A 19,710-nucleotide genomic window follows, 5' to 3' on the forward strand; every position below is an offset into this window, starting at 1 on the left:
GTAGAAGTGAATAATCGACTTATTGCTGCTTTTATACGAATAAACAAATCCATTATATTATTTTTATTTACATAATATCTGTTTGAAGTTCATAATTCTATAAATTTTTCTTCAAAAACATTACAATCTTGATAGTTTTGATACTGTTTAATATTTTTGGCACCTTATTTAGTAATTACAACGTATCGAGTCGATCTGAACTTAATTTTCGGAAATTTAAAATATTTATCATAAGTAAAATCTGATTTGAAATTTATGTTTAATTACTATATTTTGCATAATCCTAAGTAGCTTTTGTAAAAATTCATCAAAAAAAAATTTAACGTGCTTTAATTTTTTATTTTTTAAAATAATACATATTATTATATAACTAGAATATTTACAAATTTTACTGCTTTCAAAAATTTAATCCTCCTCTCAAATAAACGTACATCCGGGTGGCCTGTTTTTTGCAAAAAATAAAATTTCATTTTTTTATGCTTAAAAAGTCAGAATTTTTATTTGCTTCTGGGATATATGATGGCTATATCAGACGCCCATTCTTTTTGATACTCAACATTAAACATAAAACTTAGCTGTTAAGGCTCTTCTGAAAATATTTTTTTTCGAAAAATTTGCGAAAAAAATCAAAAAATTTAAAAATCCCCGAATCTGCAGGGATTTTAAAAAATTCTTTTTAGTAAAACTTAAGGATATTGTATCAGATATATTGGTATGGGCAAATTCAATTTTAATACAATATTCATCGAGATATTGCGCTAACGAAGCTTTCAAAATTGAGAGGGTAATCCTCCTACTCTCAAATAAACGTACATGCGGGTGCACCCTTAAAATCAAAGCAATTATAAAACAATAGATGATGAGGATATCGAATTTGCCGCATGGCAACCTTTCAGTCTTGAAAAATATGGATCTCTAGTTTCCATATATTATAGGAGTGGTCATGTCGCATTAGTTGTATTTGATATCACATCAAACGATATTTTCGAAAATCCGAGAAATTGGTTAAAATTACTCCAATCATATATCAAAGATAATGCCATGCACAAGAGGCTATTAAATAAAGTTGTGTATGAGAGGATCCGATAGAGTTATAGAGTTATAGTTCAGATGCCATGACAATGATAATTTTGACACATTTTTAGATAACAATGATAATTTTGACATATTTTTAGATAACAATGATAATTTTGACACATTTTTCAGATGTTAAATATAACATCCTCAAATTAAAACAATAAGTGAAAATATATTAAAATTTTACTATAACATTTTATGTATTTATTTCCATGGCTTGAGAACCCTCTCGAATGCCTTTGGAGATGTAAGCCAGCTGAGAGCCAATCCATAGTTTGAGATAGGAACTCCACTTTCAGCGAGATCTTGAATTCTTGCGTTCATCTGCTGCTTCGAAATCATGCATCCACCGCAGTGAAGTGCCAATGCGTACTCCTTGAGGTTCTTGTCTTCGTAAGCTCTTCCAAACGCCCAATCAATTTCGACATCTGGGTACATCTTCTTCAGTTTGGTTGGAATTTGAACTGTACCGATATCATCTCCAATTCTGTCGTGGTTGCAGGTCTCGCAAATGAGAACTTTGTCACCTTTCTTGAGATTTGCCAAAGTATCGATTCCTCTGATGAACTGCTTGAGGTTTCCATCGGATTGGATGTTAGCCATTGCGATGGAGAATGTAGTAAGTAGGAAATTATCTGGAGTCCATTTGGCCATTACATCTATAGCCTGGGAATCTGTAACAACGAGTGCTGGATTTGATGATTCGAGGGATTTGAGGAAACGTGCTCTTTCTTCTTCAGCAGATGAAGAATTTGATCTTGCTTTCTTGAGATTCATGCAGAAGCAGGTAACTGGAGATTCCTTACGAAGAGCAAATTCGATCATCATGGTCTGTGGTCGGAGAAGTCTTCCACTTGGAGATTCAATATCCAAAGGAATATTAAGGAAAAGAGATTTATCAGGACCGACGTATTTTGGTGGAAGTACTGGTACTTTCTTTTGCGCTTTGATAAGTTTGGCAATGAATTGAACAAGTGTTTTATTTGCAGTTTTTGTTTTCTGGGCATCAACAACCAAAATAGGAACATCTGCCTTCAATACCTTTTGCATTTCGCTTTTAACGAGATTATTTGTACGTTCGAATTGGTCTAACTTGTTTTCAAATTTGTTCAGAACGACAGCAACTTTCTTTCCACGGCGAACAGCAAGATTTGATATCTCTCTGAATGGTCCGACTTCGAAGTTAGTAGGATCAATGACAAAGAGAACGACATCACTTTCTTTGACAGCTGATTCTGTTTTAATGTACTTCTTTCTGCCAAGTGTGCCCTTTTCATCGATACCAGCCGTATCAATTAACTTGCAAGGACCAAGTGCATGAATTTCCATCAATGCAACTTTAGTATCTGCTGTAGTTCCGGGTGTAGAATCAACAATTGAAGTTGGCTGCTGAGTAATTGCATTCATGATCGTAGATTTGCCTGCATTCATGAAACCAACCATGGAAATGTGTGTGCGGGGAAGATCATTGCCTTTCTTCGCGAAATAGCGCCCAATTGAAGTGAGCATCTGTCACCTTTTAGATTTTAGGAGATTTTAAATTAAAATCGTCCAAAAATACAAAATTTAGATTTGATTGTTAATGGTAAGCTTAAATATTAGATATCAGGCTAATCTTGGTTGATTGATGTCACTTTTATTCTTGCTCATTGAGTTTACATTCAATTTTTTTTGAATGTTTTTAGGTAATATATGGGGTGTCATGGCTGGTTGGCAAGTACTTGCACTTATATTATGTGGTGCTGGCACTGTTGTATCATATACTTGCACAATTTACGGTGAATTTATTTCAATTCTTGCTTTAGCTATCTGTTATTTCATAATCTTTATAACAAACGTTTGGTGGTGGCCAAAATCCAAAACTCCATGGTGGTCATACTTCCTTGTTGCTTTATTCTGCCTTGGTGGTGATATCTCTGGTGTTTTTGCGTATAACTATACATCACTTGCTTCTGCTATGCTTTTAGCAACAACTGTTATCTTTTGGGTAGCACCAATTGCATATTTTGTTTTTCATAGAAAAGTTAATTGGAAACAAATGATTGCAATGATATTGGGAGTCTTAGGAGTGTCCATGATTCTTATTGCACAAGGAATAAAGGATAGCAAGCTTAAAGGAAACCTTATTGCTCTTTCAAGTGCGATTTGTTATGCATTCTCAACAATTTTACAGGAGAAGTTGGTTAAAGATGATAGCGCAAGATTATATCTACTTAGATTATCAATATCCGCATTACCAATTTCCATTATTTTGAGTGGAAGTTTAGAATGGAAGACAATTAAAAATTACAAGTGGGAAACAAAGTCTATTTGCCTCACAGTTGGATATTCAGTTCTTCTATCCTTATATTACATGCTATCTCCTGTAATTATGAAATATTCCAACGCAACAGTTATGAATATTTCAATGCTATCGTCAAACTTCTATTCTTTGGCCATAGACATATTCCTGTTCGGAAGCAAAGCAAATTGGCTCTATTTGGTCGGTTTTATGTTCATTCCGCTCGCAGTTTCGATTTTCGTGCTCTCTGAACCAAAGCCATCGAAGGATAGTGCTCCACAGCTACTAGTATCAGATGATATAAGCTCAATAAGTAAAGAACCAAGCTTAATGTAATATTAAAAATTTATACTTCGTTTTGCTTTAAGTAAACAAGTTATTTACTAGTGAATCATAACATTTTATCAAAGTTTTTGCTCAAAGAATGAGTGTTAATAATAAAATCAAATTTTCAATTTGCAGAATATCTATAAATTGGCTATATTTCATTTCTATTATCATACCATTGGAGGTTTATATTAATTAATAATAATCTAAATCGAATTATTTAATTGATTTGATTTTTGAAATATAAAACGAATCAAAAGGTGTATCTATCGACTTTTGAGTAGTTCACATTTCAAATGTTGATAATTCCTTCACTGAGAGTGAGAGTGATTTTTCAAATTTGAAGTTTGTAAAATTTTGGCACTTTTATTGAAATAATATATATGACAATTATACACTTCCTATCTCCCTATATATGTATCATGGAAGCCTGCATTAGGACTATGTAACAGAGCATAGCCATCTATACTTTGTCATTTGATATTTACTTGGGAAACGCTCTTTGGCTTGACTATTTTATGCAAATTCAGGAAACGACATTTTTTAATGAGTTTGAAAAGTGTCAAATATATATTAAATATCTAAACATATTAAATTTATCGAATAAAGCGATGTGGAACAGTTGGTTTAGTTCGTAAGGCTCATAACCTTAAGGTCGCTGGTTCGAGTCCAGTCATCGCTCTTTTTACATTTATCTCATTGTTTTTTTTATTTATAAATGACCGAATGCTTTCAAAGGAAATACGATGAATATATGAGTGCTTTTCAAATGGTTAGTGATATTTTTACATTATTATATCGACCCACAACAAGAAATGAGGAAGAACTCAATGAAATTTACAATATGATTAAAATACATTTGATAAACTCAGGAAGTTATACAGCAGAACAAATTGTTCAAGAAATATTTTTAATGTCAATATACAACAACCGCTATATGAAGTCGTATTGGACAATATTCAAAAAAATTTATGAAGAATATCATCCAAAATTGAACGATAGTATTCAACCAATTTTCCATTACTTAGCTTTTCAAGAATATGGAATAGTTTTTAATGAAAATAATAAAAAATCTTTCCAAAAATATGAATCTCAAAATATTACACTTGATGTTCACGAAAAATGTACAGTTTATCAAGCAATAATGGAAGATGATACAAATTTATTTATATTGTTTACTGAATCCGAAGATTTTAATCAAGATCAAAGACTAGAAAATGATTTCTATCCAGGTTACAAAGGTGGCCTTTCATATCTTGAAGCATGCTGTTATCATGGAGCAAAAAAATGTTTCAAGCTCTTAAGATCAAAATTTGATTCAGAAATTACCCAAAGATGTCTTTGTCTTTCATTTCTTGGCGGAAATCAAGAAATAATGAGTGAATGTTTAAAAGTTTTCAAACCAGATAAATGGTATTGCATGTGGTATGCAATTATTTCACACAATATTGATTTTGTTACTTATTTGACGAATGAATATGGTATAAAAGTCAATTTAGAGAATTGTGGAATCCATAAAAATTTTCAGGCATTTTTTGTTTATTTAGATCAAACTAATAAAATCAACAAATGCTTTGTTCAATCCCCGTTATTCAATCTTCCATATCTTTGTGAATTTCTTCTTTCTCATGATGCAGATATCAATTCAAAAAGTATATCTGGAGGTACGACACTTCATAACGCAATCACTTTTTGCTGCAAAGAATCGGCTAAGTTCCTAATTTTTCATGGCGCTGATGTAAATGCAAAAGATAAATATTTGACAACTCCTCTTCACCTAACATCTGAATATAATAATTTCGAAATTGCAGAGCTGCTTATTTCACATGGTGCAGATGTAAATGCAAAAGATGCACAGTTAACCACTCCACTTCATTTGGCTTCACAATATAATTGTTTTGAAATTGTAAAAATACTATTATTACATGGTGCAGATGTAAATGCAAAAGATAAAAATGAGAAAACTACTCTTGATTTTGCAGAAGATATTTATTTAAAAATTGCAGATCTCCTTTCATCTTATGGTGCACTGAAGTCAACTTAGAAAGTTTGCAGCATTCACCTTAATCGAACCATTTCACTTTCTAATTTGTACTTTTTTCTAGCTAATACAGTGAACTACACCATCATTTAGTTATGCTAGATTTTCCAGCTAACTTGATATATGTATAAACGAATTTTTGATAAGTTTCAATAACATCATGAAACGAGCGCATCAAGTACATATGATTTATATCTGGTTATATGATAAAATACAATTTCGGAATCTTTTCTTAATGGATCAATGGGAAAACACTTTAATTGAATATTATTAAACATGGTGGTGCAATCTAACTCCTCCCATTTTAGAGACAACTCTTTTTACCAAGAAAAATTGTTCAAGACTATCAATTTCTATTTAGACATAATGAAATATATATACGGTAAGCCATTAATATATAGTATGAAATGATGAACTGGTTTTTTAATCACATTTTTGTTTTTGCCAGAGAATTAGATAGAATTCAACGAAATTTAAATTTAGAAGAAAACTGCTTGTCATATTTATATTTTAATTTTTATACATGCGAAAATTTTTAAATTCACAATTAAATAGTTAAAATAGCGATCCATTATGTGCATTATTTATCCTTTAAAAATACATTTGTCGCGCCATGGTCAACCAAGAATTTAACAATGTCATTTGAAGCTTTATTAATGGCAATACTAAGGGGACATTCCTTAAAGGAAAATATATATCATGTAATAATGAGTGATATTATTTTAAAGATAATTCCTTATGATAATGATTGATAGTAAATTAATTTGAATTCTATGAGAAAATGATTAATATTATATTAAAAAGAATAAGCTTAACATTCACATCAGCGCCATGGTCAACTAAGAGTTTGACTATATCAATTGACCTTTCCTTAATAGCAAGAGTAAGAGGATATTCTTTAATTGAAAATTCATTTCATTTAATAACGATTGATATTAGAACAATGAGAATTCCATATGATAATGATTGATATAAGATGAAAGAAAATACAATTTAATAATGATTGATATCATATGAAATAATATTCCATAAAGTAAAAATTGATATTGAATTAAATAGAATATGATATATTAATGATTGATATTGAAACAAAAAGAATCAGTCTAGAATTCACGTCAGCACCATGGTCAACTAAAATTCTGACAATATCAACTGAATTTGCCCTAATTGCAAGTAGGGTTTTGCAAACTGGCACGGGTTTCGAGGATTCGTGCCAGTTACGGGCGTAAAATTGAATGGGCAAAGGGCAAAAAAAGGGAAATTTTTGCAACATTGTGCCACTTTACGTGCCACTTTGCAAAACCATAATTGCAAGCGAGAGAGGACAGTCTTTAATTGAAAATAAATTGTATTTAACAATGATTGATATTAACTGAAATAGAATTAGTTAAAGCAATGATCGATATTATCTTAAATAGGATTGCATATAATAATGATTGATATTAAATCAAAATGATTAAATGAAATTTTTGTGTGCGATAACCGGTCTTGACAATTTTGCCAAAATACATCGCTGTTACCGTTGTTTATTAGTTCAGTAATAAGCAAACAACACAGACCTTATATCAGACTCCACTCTAGACCAAGCAGAGTCTTTGGAAAAGTCGAAATTGAAACAAATGCCTATATTTCATATGATCAGATGAGGAGAATGGGCTGGCGTAACTGTGATCTTACGTATTTGCAAAAGATAAAAATGAGAAACTCCTCTTAATATTGCAGATCTGCTTCCAGCTTCTGGTGTAATGAAGTCAACTTAAAAATTTGCAGTGTTCACATTAAATTTCTTTGAATTCCATCTAATTCTCTTGCCAACACATATACATGATTAAAAAGACTACTTGGTATTCTTATAATTAACTGGCAAAAAATTATAAAATGTACAATTAAATAATTATAATAGCGATCTTTTATGTGTATTATTTATCACTTAAAAAAATATTTTTCGCACCATGGTCAACCAAGAATTTAACAATGTCAGTTGAATTTTTCTTAATGGCAATAGTAAGAGGACAACCCTTAAAGGAAAATATATATCATTTAATAATGATTGATAGTAAATTAATTTGAATTCTATGAGAAAATGATTAATATAGGGTGTCCAAAGGTGTGTTTAGCACAAACCTGAATACTGCGAATAGAAATAAACAAGTTACATATATATATAAAGTTTATTTAAATATAATCACCATTGGATTCAATCACGCGTTCGCAGCGATCGATCCAGGCTTGAAAGACACGCTTTAAATCATCATGAGAAAATTGCTCAAATTGCTCTCTTACAAAATTTTCAAGATCATCTGGACTCGCGAATTCGCGTCCTTCAGCTCTCTTTTTTAGCGTGCCGAATAAATAAAAGTCAGAGGGTGCAATATCAGGTGAATAAATTGGGTTTGGAACAACTTTGACATTGTTTTCCACCAAGTAATTCATTACCTTATGACTTTTGTGAACTCTTGAATTATCAAAATGAATTGCAAACTTTTGTTTTTGTTGTTTGGATTTCTCAAACTCATCAGAATTGATAATTTGAGTAAGAACATTGTCAATTAGATACTGAGCATTCATCGTATTAGGTTTTTGAAGAATATCAATTGCGATGATGCCATTCACGCCCCAAAAAACCGACAACATCATCATTGGTGTGTCAATTTTTTTCTTCGGGAATGTTTGTGGATTTTCATCCTTCGGGATCCACATGATTTTGGCTTCTGTTGCATATTGAAACCAAGACTCGTCCCCTGTTACTAAAAAGCGAAACTTCTTGGATTGATACGCACCCAATATAGAGAGGAGCTCTTTCGAAGATTGGACTCTAGATTTTTTTTGAACTGAATTAAGGTTGTGCGGAACCCAACGTGTATACGCTAGTTTGTAGTTCAAATAATTGTGCAGATAATAACTGACTGTTGTACGTGGTATCTTTGTCATCTCCTCTATCCTTCTGAGTGATGCTCTTGGGTCTTCATCTAGCGCTTGAAGAATTGCTTTGATTTTTCTTTGATCCGGCGATTTTTTGTCAATTTTTATGATGGGCGCCTTTTTGTTCATGAAGTGATACATCCTAACATGATACGTTACAGTGGAATAGCTAGGAGCATCCATACCGAAGCATTTTACCAATGTCTCGTAGATTTTTTTACAGTCTTTGCATTTTTTTGCAAGAGCGAGGATGTTTTCTTTATGATTCATTAAAAAAATGAAAAAAATCCCGCCAAAATTTCCCGCGAAACCGCCTCTTGTCTCAAAATTCATTTTATATCCCGGCATGGCGCCAAAATACAACATACTCATCATATACATATATTCATATTTTTTATTATATATTTATAATCAGCATATATCTCCTTTAATAGTCTCATATATTATATTAAAAAGAATAAGCTTAACATTCACATCAGCGCCATGGGCAACTAAGAGTTTAACAATATCAATTGACCTTTCCTTAATAGCAAGAGTAAGAGGATATTCTTTAATTGAAAATATACTTCATTTAATAATGATCATTAATAGAACAATGAGAATTACATTTAATAATGTTTGATATGAGATGAAAGAAAATTGTATATAATACTGATTGATAATAGATCAAAAAGAGCAAGTTGAGTATTGACATCAGCACCATGATCAACTAAGAGTTTGACAATATCAATTGAATTTTCCTTAATAGCAAGAGAAAGTGGACAATCTTTAATTGAAAATAAATTGCATATAACAATGATTGATATGATCTTAAAGAGAATTTTATATAACAATGATTAATAATAAATTAAATATAATTCCATATAATAATGATTGATATACGATGAAAGAGAATTTTAGAGTAGGTGCCAAAAGTGCTTACTCTTAAACAACCGTCGGATTTCTGGGTGAAATCGTGACACACTTTCGTCTTTCGTAGGCGGTGGTGGTTGTTACAAAAGGTAACTTCGAATGTAGCGTGAAATCTGCAAAAAAATTCTGAAATTTGAATGGATAACACAAAAATTGAATAGTTTACGTCAATAAAAAAGAGAAAAATGAAGCCAGTGTGTCTCGAACCTAGGACTTAGAGCAGCAATCCCACTGTTTATCCCATTACACTACATGCATCTCTCACCTCAGTGAATGAGATCAACTATATGATAACTTTTTCCCCATTATATTCTTGTGGAAAAGTGACAAATAGCAACTTTGACCCTCTCTCGAGAATTTTATATAATTATGATCGATAATAAATTATATAGAACTCCGTATGATAATGATTGATATAAGATGAAAGAGAGTCCAATTTAATAATGATTTACATCAGATAAAATAAAATTCCAGAAAATAAGAATTGATATTTAAATAAAGAGAATACTATATAATAATAATTGATATTGAATCAAAAAGAGTAAGTCGAAAATTCACGTCAGCACCATGGTCAACTAAAATTCTGACAATTTCAACTGAATTTTCCCTAACAGCAAATGTGAGTGGAGAATCTTTAATTGAAAATATATTTCATTTAATAATGATTAATAATAGATGAAATAGAATTATATTGGGTAATGAATGATATTAGTTGAAAGATAATTCTTTATAATAATGATTGATAGAAATTTTAGCATTGACATCAGCACCATGGTCAACTAAGAGTTTGACAATTTCAGTTGAATTTGAATTAATAGCAAGTGTAAGTGGAGAATCTTTAATTGAAAATATATTTTATTTAATAATGATTGATGTAAAATTTAATTGAATTCTATCTTATAATTATCAATATCAAATCAAAGAGAATTGAATAAAATAAACAATGAAAATCAAGATTAATATTGACTTCTGCACCATGTGAAACAAGAATTTTGGCTGCATCTATATTATTATATATTGCTGCATAATCCAAAGCAGTCATCGATTTTCGATCATGATTATTGTTAATTTTATAAGAAGTGTTAAACAAAAACATAAAGATATCGGAATTTTGTGACATGCATGCATAATGAATAATATTTCTGCTCATGCAATCATTTGTATCAGGAAGCCTTTCGTTTCTGATGATATCAATTGTTTGAGGAAATGCAGCACACCATGGAATGATAGAACTTTTTTCTTTCTCGAAAAGTAGAAATACAGCTTTCAGATTTTGATATTTGATAATATCTTCGAAAATAGGCAGGAAATCAAAAGAGGAATCACAGAAATCATTAGAAGAAAATATATTTCTATCTAAAACAAATTGAAGCATTTCGAAGTTGTGTGAATTTACAATTTCTCTAAGACAATCCATGTCCATTTGATTCTCCTTTAAGCATTCATTGATAATGTCTGCGTTTTTACCGATTAATGAATACTTAAGACATTTTGTTGATATTTTATAATTTTGATCTGAAATTAAGAAATAAAAAATGTTTACAGATCCAAAATAAGCGCATGTTTCAATTAATGACAAAGTGACAATATTTGTTTTATTCAAAATAGGAATTATAATAAATTTATTATTTTTGATTCCATTTTGAGAAAAATATTCCTTGAATTTATCAATTTGATCATGTATAACAATAAATTGGATTGATCCTTCCAATGGAAATGTTAATTTAGAAATCTCTTCACTAATCAATCCGATATTCTTGAGTATTTTAACATAAATCTCTCCTGAAGAATAATTATATTGAAACGCTTTGGTAATAATCATCATAAGTTGTGTTTTAGTAAGTTGATACTTCGAAATCAATACTTTATTGATAATATTGCACATATCTTCAATAGATTCATTAGATTTTATACGGAAAAGCTTTTCAAGTGCTCCAATAAAGTCTTCATATTTCTTTGAATAGTCGGAACTCATATTAAAATAAACTATTCAAATTTTGAATAGTTTACAATGATTCATAATATTAACCAAGGATTACAGAATAAAATAGTATCTAGCACATGACGACATTATATTCCAGAACACTATTTTGTCTCACAATATGTTATTAACATTCTAAATTAAATATTTATTAAAATCAATATATTTAAGTCAAATAACAGTGTAATTGTTATATCCTAACATATGATAGCATAAGTTATATATTGTTACCTTAAAAATACATTTTTATTTTAGATTCATATATGCATTAATGACTTTTTATGTATTAACACAAAAATACAGTTGCAAAACGTTAGAACTAGTATTATATCATATAATTATATATGTAAATAATGAGGAATATCATAATTCTTCTGCCTCTCTAGTATCCTGAGAATTAGTTTTTCCGCCATGAGATTTTAAGAGAGCCTGTATTTTGATTGCTTCTTGGGAGGAATCAAGATAATATTGGTAATCCATATTATTTTCGCGGAGTATTAGGTATTTTTCATAATCTATTTTTTCACGTCTAATAGCTACATCAAGAGGAGTTAGCTCATTTTCACTTATAGGATTGATTTCAGCACCATGAGAAATTAATATTTCAACAATCTCTTTAGTAGAAAGTAATGATGCCAAATGAAGAGGGGTAAGTCCATCGAAATTCTTTGCATTGACATTTGCACCATTTGAAAGTAGAAGTTCAATCAAATCATTGACTTCACTATCATTAACAAAATCTTTTATCAAATCGAGTCCAAACATTTTTTCTAAATACTCAGCATCTTCATTAGTTTTTCCTCTACGATTAGCAATTATTGCAAGATGAATAGCAGAATATCCTCTATACTCCTGCATGTTGATGTCTGCCCCATGTGAAATCAGAAGTTTAATAATGTCTCTATGATTTTGAGTTGTTACAACCATAAGAGGAGTTAATTTTCCAATATTATTATTATCATTTATATTTGCACCGTGTGAAATTAGAATATTTGGAGCTTTGATATTATTTTTGGCGCATGCATTATGAAGTATTGTTAATTGATCCTTTTCAGATCTGTAGTTGACATTTGACCCATATGATACAAGTAACTCCACCATAGCAGAATTGTTATTGGAAATGGCATAATCAAGTTCAGATCCATCTAAGAAAGAACAATCAAATCCATTTAAAAGCAAAGTTGATACAATATCTGTTTGATTTACTATAGCTGCAACATAAAGCACTGTGTGGCTATGTACATTATAATTAATATTTGCGCCATTCTTAATCAAATATTCACAAAGAGATGGAATACGAAAATGTGGAGAAGTAAAAAGACCTAAAGATAAGTCGTGTGAACTAGAATCATCTAAAAAGAATATAAATTCATAAAGATTAAGATACATAGAACATGAATAGGGATCAATTGATAATCGGTATTCAGTATATAATTTTTCAACATTATCGAAATTATGAGATGCAATTGCAGCTTGCATTGTACGTTGATCAGGCTTTACTCCTTTCAAACACTCATTAATGATGCGTTTATTGTTCCCTCTAAATGAAGCATCTAGACATTCTTTAGTGATTTTTACATTAAATTCTTGTCTCATTAACATGAAACAATTAATTGCTCCTCTTAAACAACATTTCTCAAGGATTTTTGCGTGACTAAACCTCTTTCTTGTCAAGTGATATAATAACTCTTCTTCGTTATCATTAATTATTGCATATTCAGGCGTATTTATTTTAATATCATTATATTGTGAGATATTCATATTGTCAACAAAATATCCTTCTGAGATTTTCTTCATTAACTCTATGTATCCATGACGATAATGTAAACCCTCATTGCAAGCTCTTGCTATCAATTCAATCATCTCTTTTGCTGTAAAATATCCGGTATCAATCAAGTTATTCTTGATGTCTTCGTATAATCCAGCTGTTGAATTTATTTCATCTGTATCCAATTTATATATTGCATCCCATGTATCAATGTATCCCTTGTATTCCTTCAAAAGCGTTTCAGAGGCCCTAATTGCTTGGCTCATTTTCATTAATTGAAAAAATAATAGAGTTAGCGTTATTTTGATTTAATTATGCTAAGGTCGCCAAAAAAGTGCGGAAATTAAAAACCGCAGTTTGAGTACTTTCTGAGAGTCTGTTTGTCAGAAAGTATACATTTGTAAACTTTCTGACACTAAAATTTTTTTTGGTCCTTTCAAAGTTTTTGACAATGTCAAAAAGTATACATCGGGCTCTCAATTTTCCTCTCAAACGGCGGTTTTTTAAAAACGCTCAATTTTTCATCGACCTTAATTGCCAAAAATATTAAAAATCCAAAATTTGTGATTTTAGGGAAAAGTGACGCATTTTTGAATGAATTTTAATGCGTTAATTTTTAGTAAAATCAAAGGTACATTCACTATTTTTGACAAAATTTTAAATTTTCATGGGGTTGTAAATCTTATAATAACTAGATGAATAAGGAATGAATCCCAGTATAATGTGCATCATTATATTAAACACTATATGTAAGGCTAATGATTCTATTAACACTTATGAAGATCTATAGTATTTGAGCAGATAAATTTGATAATTTCCAAAACTCTTATATTTCAAAATTAAAGTGTGCGAATGCATTTAAATGAGAGAAAAAAGAGATTGATGCTGTTAAAACTAGGTGTTAATTTGCAATTATTTCGCATCACAAGAACTACCCAGTAAATTCGGCTATCTTTCTTTGCAATTATTCTCCATTATACATATAATATAATGGTTAGGGTTTGAAGAAAAGTTACTAGAGAATTATTGACTTTTGAAATAATGCAGAATTTTACTTGAAGAAATCATTAATTTATGAGTTCCAAATTGCTAAGCATGACGAAGGATCATTAAATTTGCTACAATTAAATACACTTATTGCAGAATTAAGATTTTTAAATAAAAGTTTGAAATATTGCCTTTTTGAATAAAAATTTAAATTTTATTATATAATCATGATAATATCTTATAGAAATTAAAAGAAAATATTTTAAACCATTCAAATATTTTGAATGTCTTATCAATTTAAAATATTAAAAGATAGCTTGATTTTATCATCATTAGTTGTTATCAAAGTTTTCTTCTTTTGATGAACAACAGTAAATGATTTGTTAATTACTTGTCTTCCTTTTTCGCAGCAAAATCGAAAGTTATGATGATAATCTTGCTCTCAATTTTGAAACTCTCTGATTTACAAGTAAGCATTCCTTTGGAAAAGCAGTCCTATTCTGTTTTCAAGATATTTTAAAGCCTCCATTTCATACAATGCGCAGATCTATTCGAAATTGCAAGAACTCTCAAGAAAAATGCAGCAGCAAAGAAGATTCCATAGTTTCTAGCATCAAAAATTTACAACCTTAATACAACAGTTAAAGAGAAGCTCGAAAAGAAAATATTTAACCATAAAGCTGGAAACCATTCGATATCTACTATTGGATCTAATAAAAAGTTAATTATAACATATTTAACATGCTATTTGTTGACTTTGTTCCATTATATTACCATATATATCTTTTTGAAATCTAAAATATTTTTACGATTTTAACCATGTGTTGTTGAAACCATATATCAATCTTAGCTAAAGTATAGTTTATGAGTCTGTCACCATCTAACGTATGAATTTTCAAAAATGTCAAATATGTTCATTTTTTCTGTAGATTCAGCCATAATTTCACGTTGTTATACTATTCAACTATTATTTAATATTTTTATCGATTTAAATATATGATGAGATGCTTAGTTCTCCTGGAAATCGATTTTTAATCGCAATTTTAACTTTCCAAAAAAATTCAAAAATAAAAATCCCTCTCAATTTTCTAAGTTTTATAACTCGCCAAATCTCTAGCCAAATTTTTTTTGGCCCATATAAATATTGTTAGGCACTATATAGGGATGCTATTTATCCTATTTTCATCCCATTTTACTGTTATCGCCTAGTGAATGTACCTTTGTAAAATCAGCACTCTAGGAGAAGGTGAGTATTTTCACGAAAATTTCTTTATCGCGATTACTTTTTATTCGAATGCTGTTCAGCATTGAAAATAAAAATAAGAATAATTATGAGAGGAGGTGACTAATTCTTTCGATATTTCATATTCTTCAGTAAAAGTTATCTTTTTAACACATATTCCTTGTGGATATGATGTAATTAAACTTTGAGAAGGAACCATTTATACATAGATCGGATATTATGAGCAGAAAACCTTTCAGAAACTTCTCCATCTATATAGTGAAAAGGGAATTTCAGAATAGTTTCACCCTCGTTTTTTTCGAAAAATGATATTTAATAGTACTCGCCATTAATAAATATCATGATGCTTGAAATAGTTTTGATTCATTTTCCAAGCCAACGGATTGAATCTTAAAATAAATATATGTAATTTCATCTTTAGAGTGCGACAGAGGAGCTACTGTTGAACAAGTCACAAAGAAAGTCAATGGTGGATATAATGGACTTGAATCCCGCAAGAAATATTATAACATTGCTTGCCAAATTTTCTAAATTCTATCTAATAAAAAATATATTAATAAAAAACATCCATTCTGGATGTTTAATGATTAGCTAGAAAATCTACTCCTTTTTCTATTACTATTTGGCATTTTTAAATTGAAAATTTCAAAATAATCTTTTTCTGAGTGGAAATCGCTTTCGATAAACATTCTATTGATGTTTTCCTTCATTTGGTACATGAGTTCATCACATTAAACTGATAGAAAGCTTAGCAATCTTCAAATTTACCATTCAATAGCATGTATTTTTACTTTAATTGAATGACACATAACTTATAAATATAAATATAATAAAAATTATGGAGTTACTTTGATTTTTATGACATGTGATATAAAAAATCCAAAGTCCACAAAAGTGAAAGATTTTGAAATTTTAGAAAATGGAAATAGCTGAGCGAATTGCTTTTCTTTTAAATGATATGAACTTAAGTATGCCAACACAAGATATAAATCAGTCAACTAATGAGATTTTGGCTGCGCTTCAAGAAGCAAATGGCGTAGAAATCTTTAATCACATCATTACAACAAATCAGAACCCAAAAGTTAGGAAATCATCATATGTTTACTTAAGGAAAATCGCATTAGCCAACAAAACAAAGCAATTTGCATTTACATATAAAGATATTTTCTTACATTACTTTGAAATCGAAAAATGCTACGAAAACTTTGATAGTATCATCTACATGATCGAACCAATTGCTCACAAAATGTTTAAACACGGAATTTGGTCAGAACTTTCTCAAGTTGGTTTTTCTTTGATACAAAACCCGCAAACTGCTCTCTACGGACTTCATTTCTTCACAAATCTGTTTAGTGACCTACCAGAAGATGATCAAAACTCTTCTTACGAAACATTATATAAATTATCGTTAGAATACGCGACATCTCAAGATATGCAGTACAGAATTGCAGCATATAATCTTTTAGCAACACTCATCTTCTTTGCAGCCGATTCAGAAGCTGTTCCAGGCAAAATTAAAACTGATGAAGAGGAAGACGCTGCTGGAGAAGTGATTTTAAAGAAATTCCCTGATATTACGCAAGTACTATTACAGATTTATGTGAATGCACTCTCATTAAACCAAAATCCTGAAATTACAGAAATAAATAATTTAATTACGTGTTTAATCTTCGATAGATTTGATTGCTTCGAGGAATTTGCATCAGAAGTTTTCAATTATGCTATCCAAGCATCGAAAGATGAGACAACTCCCATCACAACTCGATTAAATATTTTTAGTATTTTAAATGATGGTCCAACGTTCTATCCAGACTATTTTACGGAGAACATTGAAGATGTATTCACAACTGCGATCACTCTTTCAGTAACTTCATGCTCAGAAAACCGAGAAGATACTGAATTTTTAGATGTAAACGCTTTAGTCGACCGTCTGAGCACTCTTGATAGCGAGAACCTATACGAAATTGCCTTAAACATCGCAAACGAGCTCAGCCAAGGCGACGATGCTCAAGTACAAGTTTGTTTGTATATGCTTTCTTGGATTGCCAAGGGAAGGATGGACGATATCGGCGATGATCCAGAGCCAATCATCAACCCTGTTTCTTTTGGTCTGCAGTCAGAGGATGATTTAATTGCTTATGGTGCGAAAACTTTATTAGAAGAAGTTATGAAGGTATTAGGAAGCGCAATCGCCCCATATTTCGATGATTTAGTATCTATTTTAATTCAAAGAGCTACAGACGGTAACTACTTAAGCACTCTCGAAAGAGTTTTGTTCGAATCTACAAAACCATATGCTCAGATTGTTGACCTTGTCACTTTTTGTTTACAAATCGCCAGTGATGAAAATACTGAATATGTAGATAACAGCATAGAATGCATTGCAAATGCATTAAGCAAGTACGAAGGCGTAGAAGAAAGCTTCTTTGATGAAATTTATCCTGTTATAAGTAATTTATTGAATGATCTCACAAATGGCCAAGTAGTAACTAGTGTATTTAGATGTATAAGCTCTCTTACAAAGGTTTCCCCTCAAAAAGTCTCAGAAAATGTTTTAGATATCGTTCAATTTATGATGACGGTCATGGATCAAGAAGAAGTTAATATCCCAGCATGCTCAGCCATTGCAGATACCCTTAAGACCCTTATTTCGATGTACATGAGCTCATTTGTGGATAATTCAGGAGAATTAGCTCAAAGACTGCTCAATTTGCTAAAAGTAGAGATACCAGAGCATGAAATCAACATGGATGATGACGACGAAGGTCCTTCAGAGCAGGAAATCGAAGAAAGAGACTTAATGGAAAAACAAATCGCAACAATGAGGCAATCATCAATAGTTTCATTGTCAATGATGATACAAGTTATCCCTAATAGTATAGAAGACTATATACCATCAATTATCGATCATTTAAGCCAAATGATCGTTTCTCCATTATATGTTGAACAAATGAGTGCTTCCATTGGTTTCAAGCACGCATTTCCAAATATCCTTAATTATGGGTTCGATACCAAGTCATTTGTTCTTTTAACTCTTATTCCAATTATTAAAGAACAATTTAGTGAACTTGCTGCGGCCCAATTGTTCAGATTACTTTGCCATGTTCTTTCATTGTCTCCTTGCACATTTACACAGGAAATTGGTAAAGAATTGAACGAATTTTTCGTTGAATGCTTAAGAGGAAAGATTCCTGTGATCGGAGGCCCGAACAAACTAAAGAATGTTGAAGACACAATTCTTCCTCCGCTTGTAGAATGCATACATATCTATATTTTGATGATGGAAGGAGAATTAGCTGATAAACTCGAAACTCTCTATCCAGAGATAGCCAGAATGGTCGGAGGAAGAGTAAATGGCATAAAGGGTTATGGAATACGACTAATGGCCACTTTGACAACGAATTTCAGTGAAATTACTGAAATTTTTGATAATGCATCCCAATTTGCTCTTCAAGGATTGACATCTAGCAATGCAATCCTCAAGGAGAATTCGTTTAGAGCTCTTGGATTCCTTATTCCTGCAAATCCAGAAAAATTTTCTCAGCAAATCGAAGAAATTCTTCAAACTGTCACTAATACAGTATTAGAAGAAGCTAATGATAAGGTATACCAAGCTGCCCTTGCTGCTTATTGCACAATTAACGCAGTTTTCAATATTAATCAGAAAATTGAAGACATCGACGCTGCTTTCTCTAAATTACAGTTCAGAGGAAGTAAATCTTCTGACTGCGTAGTTGCTTACGCTAAATACGTCTGTTTCTGTGAAAATAAAGGTCTTAGATTGAATAAGAGGGCATTGATTGCAGCAATTATACTTTCTATGAGTGAATTAGAACTTGCAAGATTAGGACCAGAGAGATTAGAGATAATTAAGAACATAATGAGGCAAAACCAAAATCAAATCGATTCTTTGACAAAAATGAACCAAAAGAAGGCAAGAATTATCAAATCCAAGCTAGAATAATAACATATTTTTATATAGATTTATATAGATTGAATAAAGAAATTTTTTTTTGAAATCCTATAGACTATGAACAATTTATGTGGCTCCTAGATTTCTTTTGTTTTCAGTGAATCATATAGATTAAGGATTTATTAAGACCATTAAGAAATATATATCATTAATTTATATTGGAGAAAGCATCGTTAATTAAGCTATCATTAATTTACT

The 19,710-nt window shown here is 30.7% G+C and overlaps 7 protein-coding genes and 1 non-coding gene across 8 annotated transcripts, besides 3 other annotated features; 4 read left to right on the forward strand and 4 right to left on the reverse strand.

The window, feature by feature from the left end:
• Nucleotides 1-827: part of a mobile genetic element that runs on past the window's edge.
• A 431-nt stretch (nucleotides 828-1,258) lies between these two features.
• TVAGG3_0488920 (biotin synthase protein) lies at nucleotides 1,259-2,589 on the reverse strand (the record flags this gene model as incomplete). The annotated part of the gene is made up of 1 exon (XM_001309181.1): nucleotides 1,282-2,586. The coding sequence occupies one exon, from the start codon at nucleotides 2,584-2,586 to the stop codon at nucleotides 1,282-1,284; it is 1,305 nt and encodes a 434-aa protein (XP_001309182.1).
• A 139-nt stretch (nucleotides 2,590-2,728) lies between these two features.
• TVAGG3_0488930 (transmembrane transporter protein) lies at nucleotides 2,729-3,749 on the forward strand (the record flags this gene model as incomplete). The annotated part of the gene is made up of 1 exon (XM_001309180.1): nucleotides 2,753-3,694. The coding sequence occupies one exon, from the start codon at nucleotides 2,753-2,755 to the stop codon at nucleotides 3,692-3,694; it is 942 nt and encodes a 313-aa protein (XP_001309181.1).
• Nucleotides 3,750-4,292: 543 nt separating this feature from the next.
• TVAGG3_0488940 lies at nucleotides 4,293-4,367 on the forward strand. The gene has a single exon. It is a non-coding gene; the product is annotated as a tRNA-Met (tRNA).
• Nucleotides 4,368-4,598: 231 nt separating this feature from the next.
• Nucleotides 4,599-6,395, forward strand: TVAGG3_0488950 (spectrin binding; the record flags this gene model as incomplete). Its single annotated transcript, XM_001309179.1, has 1 exon — nucleotides 4,599-5,729. One exon carries the CDS (start codon nucleotides 4,599-4,601, stop codon nucleotides 5,727-5,729), a length of 1,131 nt encoding a protein of 376 aa, XP_001309180.1.
• Nucleotides 6,396-7,819: 1,424 nt separating this feature from the next.
• Nucleotides 7,820-9,091: a mobile genetic element.
• Nucleotides 7,902-9,029, reverse strand: TVAGG3_0488970 (Mariner transposase; the record flags this gene model as incomplete). Its single annotated transcript, XM_051236109.1, has 1 exon — nucleotides 7,902-9,029. The coding sequence occupies one exon, from the start codon at nucleotides 9,027-9,029 to the stop codon at nucleotides 7,902-7,904; it is 1,128 nt and encodes a 375-aa protein (XP_051093933.1).
• Nucleotides 9,092-10,452: 1,361 nt separating the features above from the next.
• On the reverse strand, nucleotides 10,453-11,535 carry TVAGG3_0488980 (spectrin binding; the record flags this gene model as incomplete). The annotated part of the gene is made up of 1 exon (XM_001309178.1): nucleotides 10,453-11,535. One exon carries the CDS (start codon nucleotides 11,533-11,535, stop codon nucleotides 10,453-10,455), a length of 1,083 nt encoding a protein of 360 aa, XP_001309179.1.
• Nucleotides 11,536-11,904: 369 nt separating this feature from the next.
• TVAGG3_0488990 (spectrin binding) lies at nucleotides 11,905-13,581 on the reverse strand (the record flags this gene model as incomplete). Its single annotated transcript, XM_001309177.1, has 1 exon — nucleotides 11,905-13,581. The coding sequence occupies one exon, from the start codon at nucleotides 13,579-13,581 to the stop codon at nucleotides 11,905-11,907; it is 1,677 nt and encodes a 558-aa protein (XP_001309178.1).
• Nucleotides 13,582-13,936: 355 nt separating this feature from the next.
• Nucleotides 13,937-15,520: a mobile genetic element.
• Nucleotides 15,521-16,445: 925 nt separating this feature from the next.
• Nucleotides 16,446-19,558, forward strand: TVAGG3_0489010 (armadillo (ARM) repeat-containing protein family; the record flags this gene model as incomplete). Its single annotated transcript, XM_001309176.1, has 1 exon — nucleotides 16,459-19,503. The coding sequence occupies one exon, from the start codon at nucleotides 16,459-16,461 to the stop codon at nucleotides 19,501-19,503; it is 3,045 nt and encodes a 1,014-aa protein (XP_001309177.1).
• Nucleotides 19,559-19,710: the final 152 nt, after the last annotated feature.

This window comes from Trichomonas vaginalis, chromosome II (genome assembly GCF_026262505.1).
Source record: "Trichomonas vaginalis G3 chromosome II, whole genome shotgun sequence".
In the NCBI taxonomy this organism is placed as follows: domain Eukaryota; phylum Parabasalia; order Trichomonadida; family Trichomonadidae; genus Trichomonas; species Trichomonas vaginalis.